We start from the raw sequence: 14724 nt of genomic DNA on the forward strand, positions 1-14724 counted from the left end.
CGCAGTAAGTCTCTTGGTCATTCTTGGGGAATTGGAAACAAGCAAGAATTAAACAGGCCTGAATCAGAGCCTCTGAGTGAAGGCCCAGGTTAATAACAGTTAAAGTGACTCCCCAGAGGGAATCCTACAGTCTGGAAGCTCTGACTGAATGTTACCGCAAGAAGATCCTCATTAATAATCCAACCAGGTGGTTTCAATCATGCCACGTTCTGGAAAGGCAACTTGCTGCAACAACCTCAACATCAGAAACAAGGATACTCTCTTCATCTTAATCCCTCTTATTTTTATCCCTTCCCCTCTCTCTATGTTTGTCCGTCTTGTGTGTGTTTGGGTAGAGGGTCGGATGGTAAAAGGAGGTGGCAGATTATCTGGCAATTAGTCCATTATAATTATTGCATATTTCAACTTTGTTCCTGTTATACATAAAACAGTTACTGTGTTCAATCTACAAACCTGGTGCTTGCAAGTTATTGAGCAGTCAAGGGGCTAAAGATCCTGCAAACCTTGTATGAATTATTCGTTAATTCACTTGGGTTGGGATTCTGGTGTATGTGGGGCTGGAATTGACTGCACACTAGCCCAGGGTGTCGTGATAGTAGTATTCCTGTCACAAGCCGTTTGAGAAGTTAAGTTCCATGCGAGGAAGTTAAACAATTTGTGGATTATTATGCTTCTACATAGAACATAGAACAGTACACCACAGAACAGGCCCTTCGGCCCTCGATGTTGTGCCGAGTGTTGTCCGAAACCAAGATCAAGCTATCCCACTCCCTGGTGTGCTCTATGTGCCTTTAAAATGGTATTTGGTGAGGGATAGCCTCTCTCTGCCATGTTTAACCCCTCACCCTGCCTTATAACCTATGACACTGCCATTGTAACCCTGGGTACTAGGTTCCTTCTCTAACAAAAGAAGAAATGCTAGAAAATCTCAGCAAGTCTGGCAGCATCTGGCAGGGAGAGACAAGAGCTAATGTTTCAAGTCCAATTACTCTTTGTCAAAGCTTTGTCGGACTCGAAACATGAGCTCTTTTCTCTCCCTACAGATGCTGCCAGACTTGCTGAGATTTTCCAGCATTTCTTCTTTTTCAGATTCCAGCATCTGCAGTAATTTTCTTTTATCCTAGGTTCCTTCTCTTGTGCTTAATAGATAGGGAAGGCGATGGCACAGTGGTATTGTTACCGGACTAGTAATCCAGAGGCCCCAGGGCAAGATCTGGGGATCCAGGTTTAAATCCCACCATGGCAGATGGTGACATTTGAATTCAATACAAATCTGGAATTAAAAGTCTAAAGATAACCATGAAACCATTGTTGATGGTCATAAAAACCCATCTGGTTCACTAGTACCCTTTAGGGAAGGAAATCTGCAGGCCCATGCCTGGTCTGTCCTACATGTGACTCCAGATCCACAGTAGTGTGGTTGATTCTCAAAAGTCCTCTGAATTGGAGGGCAGTCAGAGATGGGCAACAAATACTGATGCAGTAAACACATCCATAAACAAAAATCAAACATTTCCATGAAACTATGTCCTTTTCCATTTGTTTTGTTGTTTCTTCCTTTTTTGTGGCTCCATTTAGTCAGTGATTTCATTCAGGTTCCTCGTGCCATCTGATTTCTCCTACCCAACTAATTGTCCTTTCCACTTCATTAATTCTTTCTCTATCTATCTCTGGCTCCCCTTGCACCTGAAATATCTTTCTTCCACGATCATCCCTCTTTTAACGCGCTTTCTCTCTCTTTTTCTCTCTCTCTCTTATGCATCCCATTCTCTCGCTTATTCCCACCCTCCTTCAGCCTCTTTACCTCGGAAATGATCACCCTCGCCTCTCTTTTGTCCCTTTCGCTGCTGTTCTCCATCTCTTTCCTCTCCCCCTACTTTGTTCTCTCCTTGTCTTCTACCCGACAATGCTCCCTCCTCACAGCAGCCTTATAGCAATGTTTGAAATTCATTTCTTAGGTAATCTCAGATGGTTCTTTGACCTTCCAACCTGGCCACCAGTGAGCCAGACACGGCTGCGATTGGCTGTATTGTTGGGTCAGTGTGATGAACGTAAGAATTTCAGATATATTGTATTAAATGTATTTGGTGCAAAAAGGATTAAAAGCCTGGGATAGTGTGTGTATGACTACTTCAGTAGTGTTTTTAAACAATCCTGCTTTAAAAGACAGCTAAGCGTTTTGGGAGCCACAGGTGCAATTAAAGCATCATAAAAATTTGATCTGATAGATTTTTGTTGATATTAAGAGTAGTTAATTGGAGACATTGTGTTCAGTTCAAAGGGATGATATAGTTAATGGGAGAAGCCAGAAGTTGAAGATGTCCGGTTTTAAGGGTTTTCAGAGCGTTCTAGCCTGTGGCTGGAAGGCAAGCTCAGAAGTTCCTAAAGAAATACAGCCAGCAATACTATATTGTTTTCCCAAGGTTCGGATCGATCTTTTCAAACGGTCTCAAAAGACATTTCTGTACAGCAAGTATTCCTGAGTACTAACTGTATTTAAAAGTGAATTGGGATCTAAGGTGGTATTTTTGTTTGAGTGGAAATAAAGATAGCAGTTAAGGGTTACTGCATTCACTGCATTGTTTAAGGGATAATTGCAAGCTACTTTCTTGTGTGATATTTAAGCTATTATAATGCTGTGTTAATAATAAAGCTTGTTTAATATATCATGCCCCTATTTTGCGTGAAATCACTCCTGGAGTGAGGTGTCCTTACCTCACAGACATACAGTTGGGGTCAGATCCGGGATTGCAATATCAGTTCCAGGAAATAAGCAAACCTCACACAGTTGGAAGCCTCCACAGCCAGTCTGGGACTGCAGCAAACTGCTGCCAATCTCAACTGGGCTGTATGATGATTATAGGCTGACCACAAGAGGCTTCTGTACCCGGAGTCTGGATTGCTGAATGTAGGCTGCAAGCAGCTAAATGGGGAGAATTGCATAGCCTGCTTCTGTGCTGCAAAATCTGTTTGGCCCAGCTGTTCTGTGCCAGCGTTTGTGCTCCTCACAAGTGTCTACTTCCCACTGTCTTCACCTTAAACCCATCAGCATCTCCTTCTACCAAGGCTGGCTTCCCTTGGTGAATGTTTTTTGGTCTTTGAGGTTGAATGGAAAATGGCTGCTTGACAATCTGCTGCTGCTGTTTCAGGAAGGGAATCCAGGCCAGCCAGATTGTTGTAACTCTCAACTGAGGCACAGCTTGGAAGATCTATAGCTCATTCTTTAGGAAGGGAAAAATGCAGTGCAATGGATGATTGGACACTGTCTGAAGGACAGGGAGTGTTTCATTCAGGTTATCAATTGACAAAGCTTAGCTTTGTTTGGGTAGCGTTCTGCCGCACTTAAAAGGAGTTCACCAAAGTCTTCACACAATGTTAAGAGAAACATTGAGTGCCATCTAATCATGATCTTGCCTTGCAGTCATCATCGCCAGTGTCGCTATCACGGTCAAACAGTCGGGAGTGTATCGGGGGCAGCAATGATTCTGATAACTGGAGAGATCGGAATGGTTCCCACAGTGAATTCCCAACTTCCATCAACGGCCCTAAGCAAACAAATAACCCATGTAAGCATTTCAGGTATTGTGGCAGAGGGACTTCCACTTTCGAATGTGCTGTAATATTGAAGAGACAAAAATGAATGTATTTGCTACTTGTTATATTAATAGTCAAGGGATTGGATGACTTTTGATAAAAAGTTTTGTGGAAGAGCGTGGACTAGACAATAAAGGTGGAGTCAATGCATTATAATATATCAGTCTCCTTGCCTTACAGTTTAACTTTGTTCCTCTTGCACCTAACTTGCTGCTCTCTGCAAGAAGAAATCGCTGCTTCACCTGTGAGCCCATAAGCAGCCTATTATCGACACAGGAGTGGGCCATTCAGCCCCTCCAACCTGTTCCATCATTCTTTTAGATTGTGGCTGACTTGTACCACAACTGAAGGTTTTTGCTCTTTCTCACCATCCCTTGAGCACTTTACTGAACAGATATCCTTGAAAATGTTAATTGATCCAACAGCCACGTCTTTCTGGGGGATAGAGTAATGGATTTCCACTATCCTTTGTGTGAAAGATATATTATAATAGCCCTGTAACCTAAACAGTCAAACAGTTCTTAGAGAAAAAATTGTTCTGGCATGTGGTCTGTTTGAATGTGGGGCCTCAAGCGAACTTAAAAAATAAAATTCCAGCTCCTCTCCCAGTATAAAACATATTGAAATGTTTATATCTTTAGAATGCTGTGGAATTCTCATTTCCTGATCTTGGCTGAATTGACCCCGGTGGGGGGGGGGGGGGGGGCAAGTTTTGAAAAGTTAAAAGGAAGCAAATGGGGTATTTTATCAGGACATCTTTATTTGTATCCGTTAATGTCATAAAAGTTTATTGTAACCACTATTGATGGGGTACTTCCCTCATTTGCTCTATGTGGTGTGTATATAAAACTTTCATTTGGGGTGGACGTTACTTTCTGGGCTGTGAAGACAGACGGTTCTGAGGAAAAAACATTTTTATGCCTTGGGGTCAGATGTATTTGCATCTCGACTCTGGATACAGTTTTCCTCTGGCACCCCACCAAATGGCCTTCCTGTTATAGAAAATGTATGCCATATGAGGAGGCTGGCCAGCCCATCATGTCCCTGCCAGTTGATGAAAAGGTGCTAATCTAATCCCATCTTTCCTGTACTTGGTGCATAACTTTGCAGGCCGCAGCTCTTCAAGTGAACATCCATACACTATTGAGGGGAGGCAGTGGCGTAAGGGGAGGTGATGGTGTATTGGTCTTGCCACTGGGCTAGTGATCCAGAGACCCAGGGTAATGCTGTAGGGATCTAGGTTCAAATCCCACCATGGCAGCGGTAAAATTTGAATTTCAATAAAAATCTGGAATTAAAAGTTTAGTGCCAACCCCAAAACCATTGTTGTTTTAAATAAAAAATCCCATCTGATTCGCTAAGGTCCTTTAGAAAAGGAAATCTGCCACCCTTACAAGGTCTGGCCTACATGCGACTCCAGACCCACAGAAATGTGTTTAAAGTACTTGGGATTAGGGGTAGGATAAAAAAACTGGTTTGCAGACAGGAAACAAAGACTAGGAATTAACGTGCCTTTTTCAAATTGGCGGGCAGTGACTAATGGGGTACCGCAGGGATCGGTGCTAGGGCTCCAGCTATACAATATATATGAATAAGTTAGATGAGGGAACAAAATGTAATATCTTCAAATTGACAGATGACAGTACGTTTGGTGGGAGGGTGAGCTGTGAGGAGGATGCAGAGATCCTTTGGTTTGATTTGGGCAAGTTAAGCGAGTGGGCAAATGAATGGCAGATGCAGTATAACTTGGATATCCACTTTGAGATATTATTGCGAGATTATCCACTTTGGTAGCAAAAACAAGACGGCAGACTATTATCTAAATGGCCATAAATTAGGAGAGACGAATGTGCAGTCAGACATGGGTGTCCTCATACAACAGCCACTGAAGGTAAGCATGCAGGTACAGCAGGCAGTAAAGAAGGCAAATGGTCTGCTGACCTTCATTGTGAGAGGATTAGATTACAGGAGCAGGGATGTCTTGCTGCAGTTATACAGGGAATTGTTGACTCCATACCTTGAATATTGTGTGCAGTTTTGGTCTCCTTATTTGAGATATGAAGTTCTTGCGCTAGCAGCAATGCAGCAAAATTTTAACCAGACTGATTCCTGGGATGGTGGGACTGACAAATGGTGATTGATTGAGTTGGTTAGGCTTATATTTGCTGGAGTTCAGAGGAGTAATGATAATCTTTATTATTGTCACAAGTAGGCTTGCATTAACACTGCAATTAAGTTACTGTGAAAATCCCTTAGTCGCCAACCCCAGCGCCTGTTCGGGCACACACACGGAGAATTCAGAATGTCCAATTCACCTAACAAGCGTGTCTTTCGGGACTTCTGGGAGGAAACCGGAGGACCCAGAGGAAACCCACTCATGGGTAGAACATGCAGACTCTGCACAGATGGTGACCCAAATGGGAATCGAACCCGGGACCCTGCTGCTGTGAAGCAACAGCGCTAACCACTGTGCTACCGAATATGGGGGGATCTCATACAAAACCTATAAAATTCTAACAGGATTAGACAGAGTCAATGTAGGAAGGCCCTGATGTTGCGTATGTCCAGAACCAGGGGTCACAGTCAGAGGATACAGGGCAGACCATTTAGGACAGAGATGAGGAAACATTTCTTCATCCAAAGAATGGTGAGCCTGTGAAATTCGTTACCTCAACTACAAGAAGTAGTTGAGGCCAAAAGACTATGTCTTCAAGAAGCAGTTAGATATAGCACTTTGGGCGAAGGGGATAAAAGGATATGGGGGAAAAGTGGATTAGGCTATTGAGTTGGATGATCAGCTATGATCATATTGAATGGCGGAACACGCTCTCAGGGCCGAATGGACTCTTCCTGCTCTTATATTCTATGTTTCTATGACTCTTAACTGTGTTTCAGTTCAGGGCAATTAGGGATAGGCAACAAATGCTGGCCTTGCTAGTGACACCCACATCCCATGAAAGAAAAAAAAGTGTGGCGAGAGTTCCTGCCTCAACCATCCTTTGAGGCAGTGAGTTCCAGATCATGTCTTGCTGTACTGGAGTGTAGGATATCGTCCTAATACTCATGTTTACAGCAGTAAAGCAATTGCTAAGTATGTTTTTAGCAGATGTCCCTCGCTGTGAATCCGTCCTTTCATCAATTCCAACTGGATAAGCTATCAGTTACTTCCATTAAATCATGTTTGAATGCTGTTGCTGTAGCACAATGAACAAAACGAGTTGACTACCTTTCCCTTGACTGAATCTATGTCATGCCTAGTGTGATCTCTGAATGCTGAACGTGATTATTTGTCCTGAAAAGCAAGTCACTGCTAAATTGGTTTTCCTCCCGTGCATGTGGGAGTGGATGCAGTGTGAGAGTGACAATCCATATTCTTTTGCTTTCAGTCTGGTCTCAATAAAAGTTGAGACGGATTTGCAGGTATCGATTATTGTTTATTTTAACCAGCTAGCTGGGTGACTCACTCTATTGGGAGAGCAAGACACAACCATGTCTCCTGAATCTTCAACAGCCAGAGTGCAGACAAAGGGACAAAACATCTAATTTCATATACATTCAAGTTGCATCAAGTTTCACATACATAACGACCAAATAAGGCAACGGTGCAAATGCAAAGCTCCCATAGGCTTTCCCCACATTCCTTAACCTGGCCTGAGGCCCCCTTTCCCAGTATCCCTTGCAACAAAGAAGTGGTCCTAGTGGTTGCCCATCCCCCCCCTTCCTTCCTTGAATCCCAGTTGATGTTTAAAAGTCCACTAACCTAACTCCTTATTCTACTGCAGTAAAATTTTACTCCTAACTTGGCGTAACTACCTGTTATGCCTTTCTGTTCATTTCCTCAGGAGGTGCTTGTTATTTTTATCCCACTGTTTACGTTATATTTTTCTTGCCCTGCCTACAGTTTCCCCACCACTATCCTGTTGTGACAGAACACCAGTAGCAAAATATTTCTATTACCACCAGGCTGATAATGTATACTGTCAGTAGCCATTGTATCAAACAAGGAAGTAAAGCCTGTGTGCATTAAAACAGTCTCATGAGTAGCTGTTACTGTATTAGGAAGAGACAATCGCAAACAGTTGTTAAACTCTCTCTGAGCGAGACTAACTGACTTGTCCTCACCTCTTTTCTGTTTTTTGCTCGGCCCCACACTCCTGAGGACACAAACATGTTGTTGAATTAGTGTAACTTTGATTTGAGCCCAGATCACATCGAACTAAGGAATTTGCACAATTTCCAAGAGACACTGGATAAAATTAGTCTTTGCCTACAAAATGGGCTGATGGTAAACTGGTGAGTGTAGCTTGGTTAGGAGAAACAGGTGACTTTGGAGCGTTAAACACCCCACCAATGGTAGTTTTCCTTGTGTTATACTTGAGGTTGTTGTGGACTAATTTGGAGACAAAGTGACATGGTGGTAATGTCAGCGGACATAGGTTCAAATCCCACCATAAGAACATAAGAACTAGGAGCAGGAGTAGGCCATCTGGCCCCTTGAGCCTGCCCCACCATTCAATGAGATGATGGCTGATCTTTTGTGGACTCAGCTCCACTTTCCGGCCCGAACACCATAACCCTTAATCCCTTTATTCTTCAAAAAACTATCTATCTATATCTTAAAAACATTTAATGAAGGAGCCTCAACTGCTTCACTGGGCAAGGAATTCCATAGATTCACAACCCTTTGGGTGAAGAAGTTCCTCCTAAACTCAGTCCTAAATCTACTTCCCCTTATTTTGAGGTTATGCCCCCTAGTTCTGCTTTCACCCGCCATTGGAAACAACCTGCCCACATCTATCCTATCTATTCCCTTCATAATTTTATATGTTTCTATAAGATCCCCCCCTCATCCTTCTAAATTCCAAAGAGTACAGCCCCAGTCTACTCAACCTCTCCTCATAATCTGACCCTTTCAACTCTGGGATTAACCTAGTGAATCTCTTCTGCACACCCTCCAGTGCCAGTATGTCCTTTCTCAAGTAAGGAGACCATCACTGAACACAATACGCCAGGTGTGGCCTCACTAACACCTTATACAATTGCAGCATAACCTCCCTCGTCTTAAACTCTATCCCTTTAGCAACAAAGGACAAAATTCCATTTGCCGCCTTAATCACCTGTAAACCAACTTTTTGCGACTCATGCACTAGCACACCCAGGTCTCTCTGCACAGCGGCATGCTTTAATATTTTATCATTTAAATAATAATCCCGTTTGCTGTTATTCCTACCAAAATGAATAACCTCACATTTGTCAACATTGTATTCCATCTTCCAGACCCTAGCCCATTCACTTAACCTATCCAAATCCCTCTGCAGACTTCCAGTATCCTCTGCACTTTTCGCTTTACCACTCATCTTAGTGTCATCTGCAAACTTGGACACATTGCCCTTGGTCCCCAACTCCAAATCATCTATGTAAATTGTGAACAATTGTGGGCCCAACACTGATCCCTGAGGGACACCACTAGCTACTGATTGCCAACCAGAGAAACACCCATTAATCCCCACTCTTTTTGCTTTCTATTAATTAACCAATCCTCTACCCATGCTACTACTTTACCCTTAATGCCATGCATCTTTATCTTATGCAGCAACCTTTTGTGTGGCACCTTGTCAAAGGCTTTCTGGAAATCCAGATATACCACATCCATTGGCTCCCCGTTATCTACCGCACTGGTAATGTCCTCAAACATTTCCACTAAATTAGTTAGGCAAGACCTGCCCTTTATGAACCCATGCTGCGTCTGCCCAATGGGACAATTTCTATATAGATGCCTCTCTATTTCTTCCTTAATGATAGATTCCAGCATCTTCCCTACTACTGAAGTTAAGCTTACTGGCCTGTAATTACTGGCCTATAATCCCGTACCAGCCTCCCCGGACAGGCGCCGGAATGTGGCGACTAGGGGCTTTTAACAGTAACTTCATTGAAGCCTACTCGTGACAATAAGCAATTTTCATTTCATTTCATTTTTCATTACCCACTCTGCCTACTTCCTTTTTTAAACAGTGGTGTCACGTTTGCCATTTTACAATCCACCGGAACTACCCCAGAGTCTAGTGAATTTTGATAAATTATCACTAGTGCATTTGCAATTTCCCTCGCCATCTCTTTTAGCACTCTGGGATGCATTCCATCAGGGCCAGGAGACTTGTCTACCTTTAGCCCCATTACCTTGCCCATCACTACCTCCTTAGTGATAACAATCCTCTGAAGGTCCTCACCTGTCATAGCCTCATTTCTATCAGTCACTGGCATGTTATTTGTGTCTTCCACTGTGAAGACCAACCCAAAAAACCTGTTCAGTTCCTCAGCCATTTCCTCATCTCCCATTAGTAAAACTCCCTTCTCATCCTCTAAAGGACCAATATTTACCTTAGCCACTCTTTTTTGTTTTATACATTTGTAGAAACTTTTACTGTCTGTTTTTATATTCTGAGCAAGTTTACTCTCATACTCTATCTTACTCTTCTTTATAGCTTTTTTAGTAGTTTTCTGTTGCCCCCTAAAGATTTCCCAGTCCTCTAGTCTCCCACCAATATTTGCCACTTTGTATGCTTTTTCCTTCAATTTGATACTCTCCCTTATTTCCTTAGATATCCACAGTCGATTTTCCCTCTTTCTACCGTCCTTCCTTTTGTTGGTATAAACCTTTGCTGAGCACTGTGAAAAATCGCTTGGAAGGTTCTCCACTGTTCCTCAACTGTTCCACCATAAAGTCTTTGCTCCCAGTCTACCTTAGCTAGTTCTTCTCTCATCCCATTGTAATCTCCTTTGTTTAAGCACAAAACACTAGTATTTGATTTTACCTTCTCACCCTCCATCTGTATTTTAAATTCCAACATATTGTGATCGCTCCTTCCAAGAGGATCCCTAACTATGAAATCATGAATCAATCTTGTCTCACTACACAGGACAAGATCTAGGACCACTTGTTCCCTCGTAGGTTCCATTACATACTGTTCTAGGAAACTATCGCGGATACATTCTATAAACTCCTCCTCAAGGCTGCCTTGACCGACCTGGTTAAACCAATCGACATGTAGATTAAAATCCCCCATGATAACTGCTGGCAGCTGGTGGAATTTAAGTTCATTTGATAAATAAATCTGGAATTGAAAGCTAGTCTGACAATCATCAACTGTCATTAAAACCCATCTGGTTCACTAATAGAGTCATAGATGTTTACCCAGCTTGTCCATGCCACCTAGTTTCCATCACTAAGCTAGTCCTACTTGCCTGCATGTGGCCCATATCCCTCAATACCCATCTTGCCCATGTAACTGTCTAACTGTTTTTTAAAGGGAAAAATTGTGCCCGTCTCTACCACTGCCTCTGGCAGCTTGTTCCAGATGCTCACCACCCTCTGTGTGAAAAAATGTCCCCTCTGATCTATTTTGTATCTCTCTCCTCTCACCTAAAACCTCTGCCCTCTTAGTTCCAGACTCCTCTACCTTTGGAAAAAGATGTTGACTATTTACCATATCTATGCTCCTCATTATTTTATAGACATCTATAAGATCACCCCGAAGCCTCCTACGCTCCGGGGAAAAAAGTCCAGCCTCTCCTTATAACTCAGACCATCAAGTCCTGGTAACATCCTCGTAAATCTCTTCTGCACTCTTTCTAGTTTAACAATATCCTTCCTATAATAGTGTGACCAGAACTGAACACAGTATTCCATATGTGGTCTTACCAATGTCTTGTACAACTTCAACAAGACGTCCCAACTCGTGTTTCAATATTCTGACCGATAAAACCTAGCTTGCTGAATGCTTTCTTCAAAACCCTGTCCAGCTGTGACTCCACCTTCAAGGAGCTATGAACCTGTACCCTTAGATCGCTTTGTTCTGTAACTTTGTTCTGTAACTCTGCACAAGGCTAAATCGCTGGCTTTGAAAGCAGACCAAGCAGGCCAGCAGCACGGTTCGATTCCCGTAACAGCCTCCCCGAACAGGCGCCGGAATGTGGCGACTAGGGGCTTTTAACAGTAACTTCATTTTTGAAGCCTCCTCGTGACAATAAGCGATTTTTAAATTTATTTTTCTATTTTTTAAAATTAATTTTGCTACCTCACCCTGGATTCCATGAGATTTTAAAAATAAATTTAGAATACCCAATTATTTTTTATCCAATTAAGGGGCAATTTAGTGTGGCCAATCCCCCTAACCTGCACATCTTTGGGTTGTGGGGGTTAAACAGCCATGGGGAGAATGTGCAAACTCCACTCGGACAGTGACCCAAGGCCGGGATTCGAACCCGGGTCCTCAGTGCTGCAGTTGGATCCCATGAGATTTAACTTTTTGCAACAACCTACCATGGGGTGCCTTGTCAAAGGCCTTGCTGAACCCCATGTAGACAACGTCGACAGCACGGCCTTCATCTACCTTCTTGGTTATCAGTCAGGTTCGTGAGACATGACGTTCCCCTCCCAAAGCCATGCTGACTTTCCCTAATTAGCCCTTGCCTGTCTAAATGCCTGTAGATCCTGTCCTTCAGAATACTTTCTAACAACTTGCCCAGTACAGAAGTACGGCTAACCGGTCTGTAGTTCCCAGGCTTATCCCTACAGCCCTTTGTAAACAAGGGCACAACACTTTCAACCCTTCAACCTTCAGACATCTGCTATGGCAATCAAATATCTCAGCTAGGGGCCTGGCAATTTCCTCCCACAATGTCTTGGGATACATTTAATCAGATTTATCTATCTTGGTGTGCTTTAATACCTCCAGAACCTCCTTTAATGTCCTTTTATAGGGAAGAAAATGTGCAGTCCCTATCTGGTCTGGCCTACATGTGACTGCAGACCCACAGCAATGCGTCTGACTCTTAACTATCCTCTGAAATGACCCAGCAAGCCACTCTGTTCAAAGGCAACGAAGGATGGAAAACAAATGTTGGCTCAGCCAGTGACATTCATGTCCTAGGAAAGAAGAGAAAAAGTTGATATATTATTTGCTATGATTCATCCACATGTATCGTGAAACGTGCGATGGACAGCATAGTATGAACAAATTAGATAGGACTTGATCTTTTATTGCTTAGCCACTACCATATTCCTAAAGAGAACTTCCAACTCGCTAGTCATTCCCACGAGACTGAGGTAGACCAATTTTGCATTCCTCGAGTTTAAGATTCTTCCGTATCAGATTTCGGATGTAATGTTTAATCTTTTTGTCTCTGCAGCTGAGCACTATTTAACCAGCAGTAATTACATGGACTGCATTTCCTCTCTGATGGGCAGTAATGGCTGCACCCTGAATAATTCCTTCAAAGGCTCGGAATTGCCCGAACTTTTCAGCAAACTCGGTTTAGGCAAATACACGGATATCTTCCAGCAGCAAGAGGTTAGTCTGACCACATCTCATTGAATGTCAATAATATCACAACCCAGGGATACTTGAAAACACTTTTTTCTTCTTTTTTTTCTTATTGCGTGCTTTGAAATAAAAGGAAATTTGTTTGTGTGGTGTGTTTTGTAAGGAACCTAATCTCGAACTGAGACATTTTCTCAGTGGTCCAATATCTTACTTTTCCCAGCGCATGCATAGCCCCAGCTGAATGTTGAGTAAAGCTGTCCTCTGACTCATTACTGTGCCTTAACTAAACCAAAAAACCACGTCACTGCTGAACCAATGCAGTCTACTCTACCACATTCTAATCTTCGAGCACTCATTGAGATTCTCAGTTTAACTTGATTGGTGTTAAATTGTTGGATAGCTTTCCACAGTGGGGTCAGGCACAGAGGAAGCTGGATTAAGGAGAAACAAGTTCAATTCATGGAAGATACCAGTGTTGTATCTTGTCAACATAAGTTGGACTTGATCCAAAGGCTCATAGGTGAAAAGAGTAATAAACAAATCCCTTAAATCACTTTGTCTCTTACAACTCATTTCCACATGCAGTTGTGTTTTATCTGAGAGTGTACTTAACTGCACCAAACCACAAAGGTTACAGCAATGCATGTTGGATACAGAGATGGAAATATATAATTTTTAACTTTTTTTTAAAAATAATTTTTATTGAGAAATTTTGATTTTATACAACATTTTATACCTTAGTAAAATACCGAAAATAACAATAATATTAACAATCATATACATTCGCCCCATCCCCATGAACAACCCAGCATTTTAACAACAACGCATATTAACACACTATAAAGTTACAGAATAAACACTACAATAAAGCACCCCCCCCCCCCCCCCCCCCCCCCGGGTTGCTGCTGCTATTGACCCAGTTACCTATCTCTGAGCCAGGAAGTCCAAAAAAGGCTGCCATTGTTTATAGAACCCTTGTATTGATCCTCTCAGGGCAAATTTGACCTTTTCCAATTTTATAAATCCCGCCATGTCACTGATCCAGGTCTCCACACTTGGGGGCCTTGCATCCTTCCATTGTAACAGAATCCTTCGACGGGCTACTAGGGACGCAAAGGCCAGGACACCGGCCTCTTTCGCCTCCTGCACTCCGGGCTCTACCGCAACTCCAAAAATCGCGAGTCCCCACCCTGGTTTGACCCTGGATCCAACCACCCTCGACACCGTCCCCGCCACCCCCTTCCAGAATTCTTCCAGTGCTGGGCATGCCCAGAACATATGGGCGTGGTTCGCAGGACTCCCCGAACATCTGGTGCACCTGTCCTCACCCCCGAAGAACCTACTCATCCTAGTCCCGGACATGTGGGCCCGGTGCAGCACCTTAAATTGGATGAGACTAAGCCTCGCACATGAGGAGAAAGAGTTGACTCTCTCCAAGGCATCCGCCCAAGTCCCGTCCTCTATCTGCTCCCCGAGTTCCTCCTCCCATTTAGCCTTCAGCTCCTCCACTGACGACTCCTCCACCTCCTGCATTACCTTATAGATGTCAGACACCTTCCCCTCTCCTACCCACACCCCCGAAAGCACTCTGTCCATCGCCCCCTGCGAGGGCAGCAAAGGGAATCCCTCTACCTGTCGCCTAGCAAACGCCTTTACCTGCAGGTATCTGAACATGTTCCCCTGGGGAAGGCCAAATTTATCTTCCAGTTCCCCCAGGCCCGCAAACCTCCCGCCAATAAACAGGTCCCTCAATTTGCTGATGCCCGCCCTTTGCCACCCCCTGAATCCCCCATCCGTGTTCCCCGGG

The 14724-nt window shown here is 43.3% G+C and overlaps 1 protein-coding gene across 4 annotated transcripts in view; it reads left to right on the plus strand.

Moving 5' to 3' along the window:
* bicc1b (BicC family RNA binding protein 1b) overlaps window positions 1–14724 on the plus strand; it is a 331511-nt gene that overhangs the window by 303973 nt on the left and 12814 nt on the right. For 3 of the 4 annotated variants that reach the window (XM_038822313.1, XM_038822312.1, XM_038822315.1), the window contains 2 exons: window positions 3422–3566; window positions 12784–12944. In XM_038822313.1, coding sequence (XP_038678241.1) covers window positions 3422–3566; window positions 12784–12944 — 306 coding nt within the window. Of the gene's footprint in view, window positions 1–3421; window positions 3580–12783; window positions 12945–14724 lie in introns of those variants that run through there. The other variant, XM_038822314.1, reaches the window with a different exon arrangement.

Source organism: Scyliorhinus canicula, chromosome 16 (genome assembly GCF_902713615.1).
Source record: "Scyliorhinus canicula chromosome 16, sScyCan1.1, whole genome shotgun sequence".
Lineage (NCBI taxonomy): Eukaryota > Metazoa > Chordata > Chondrichthyes > Carcharhiniformes > Scyliorhinidae > Scyliorhinus > Scyliorhinus canicula.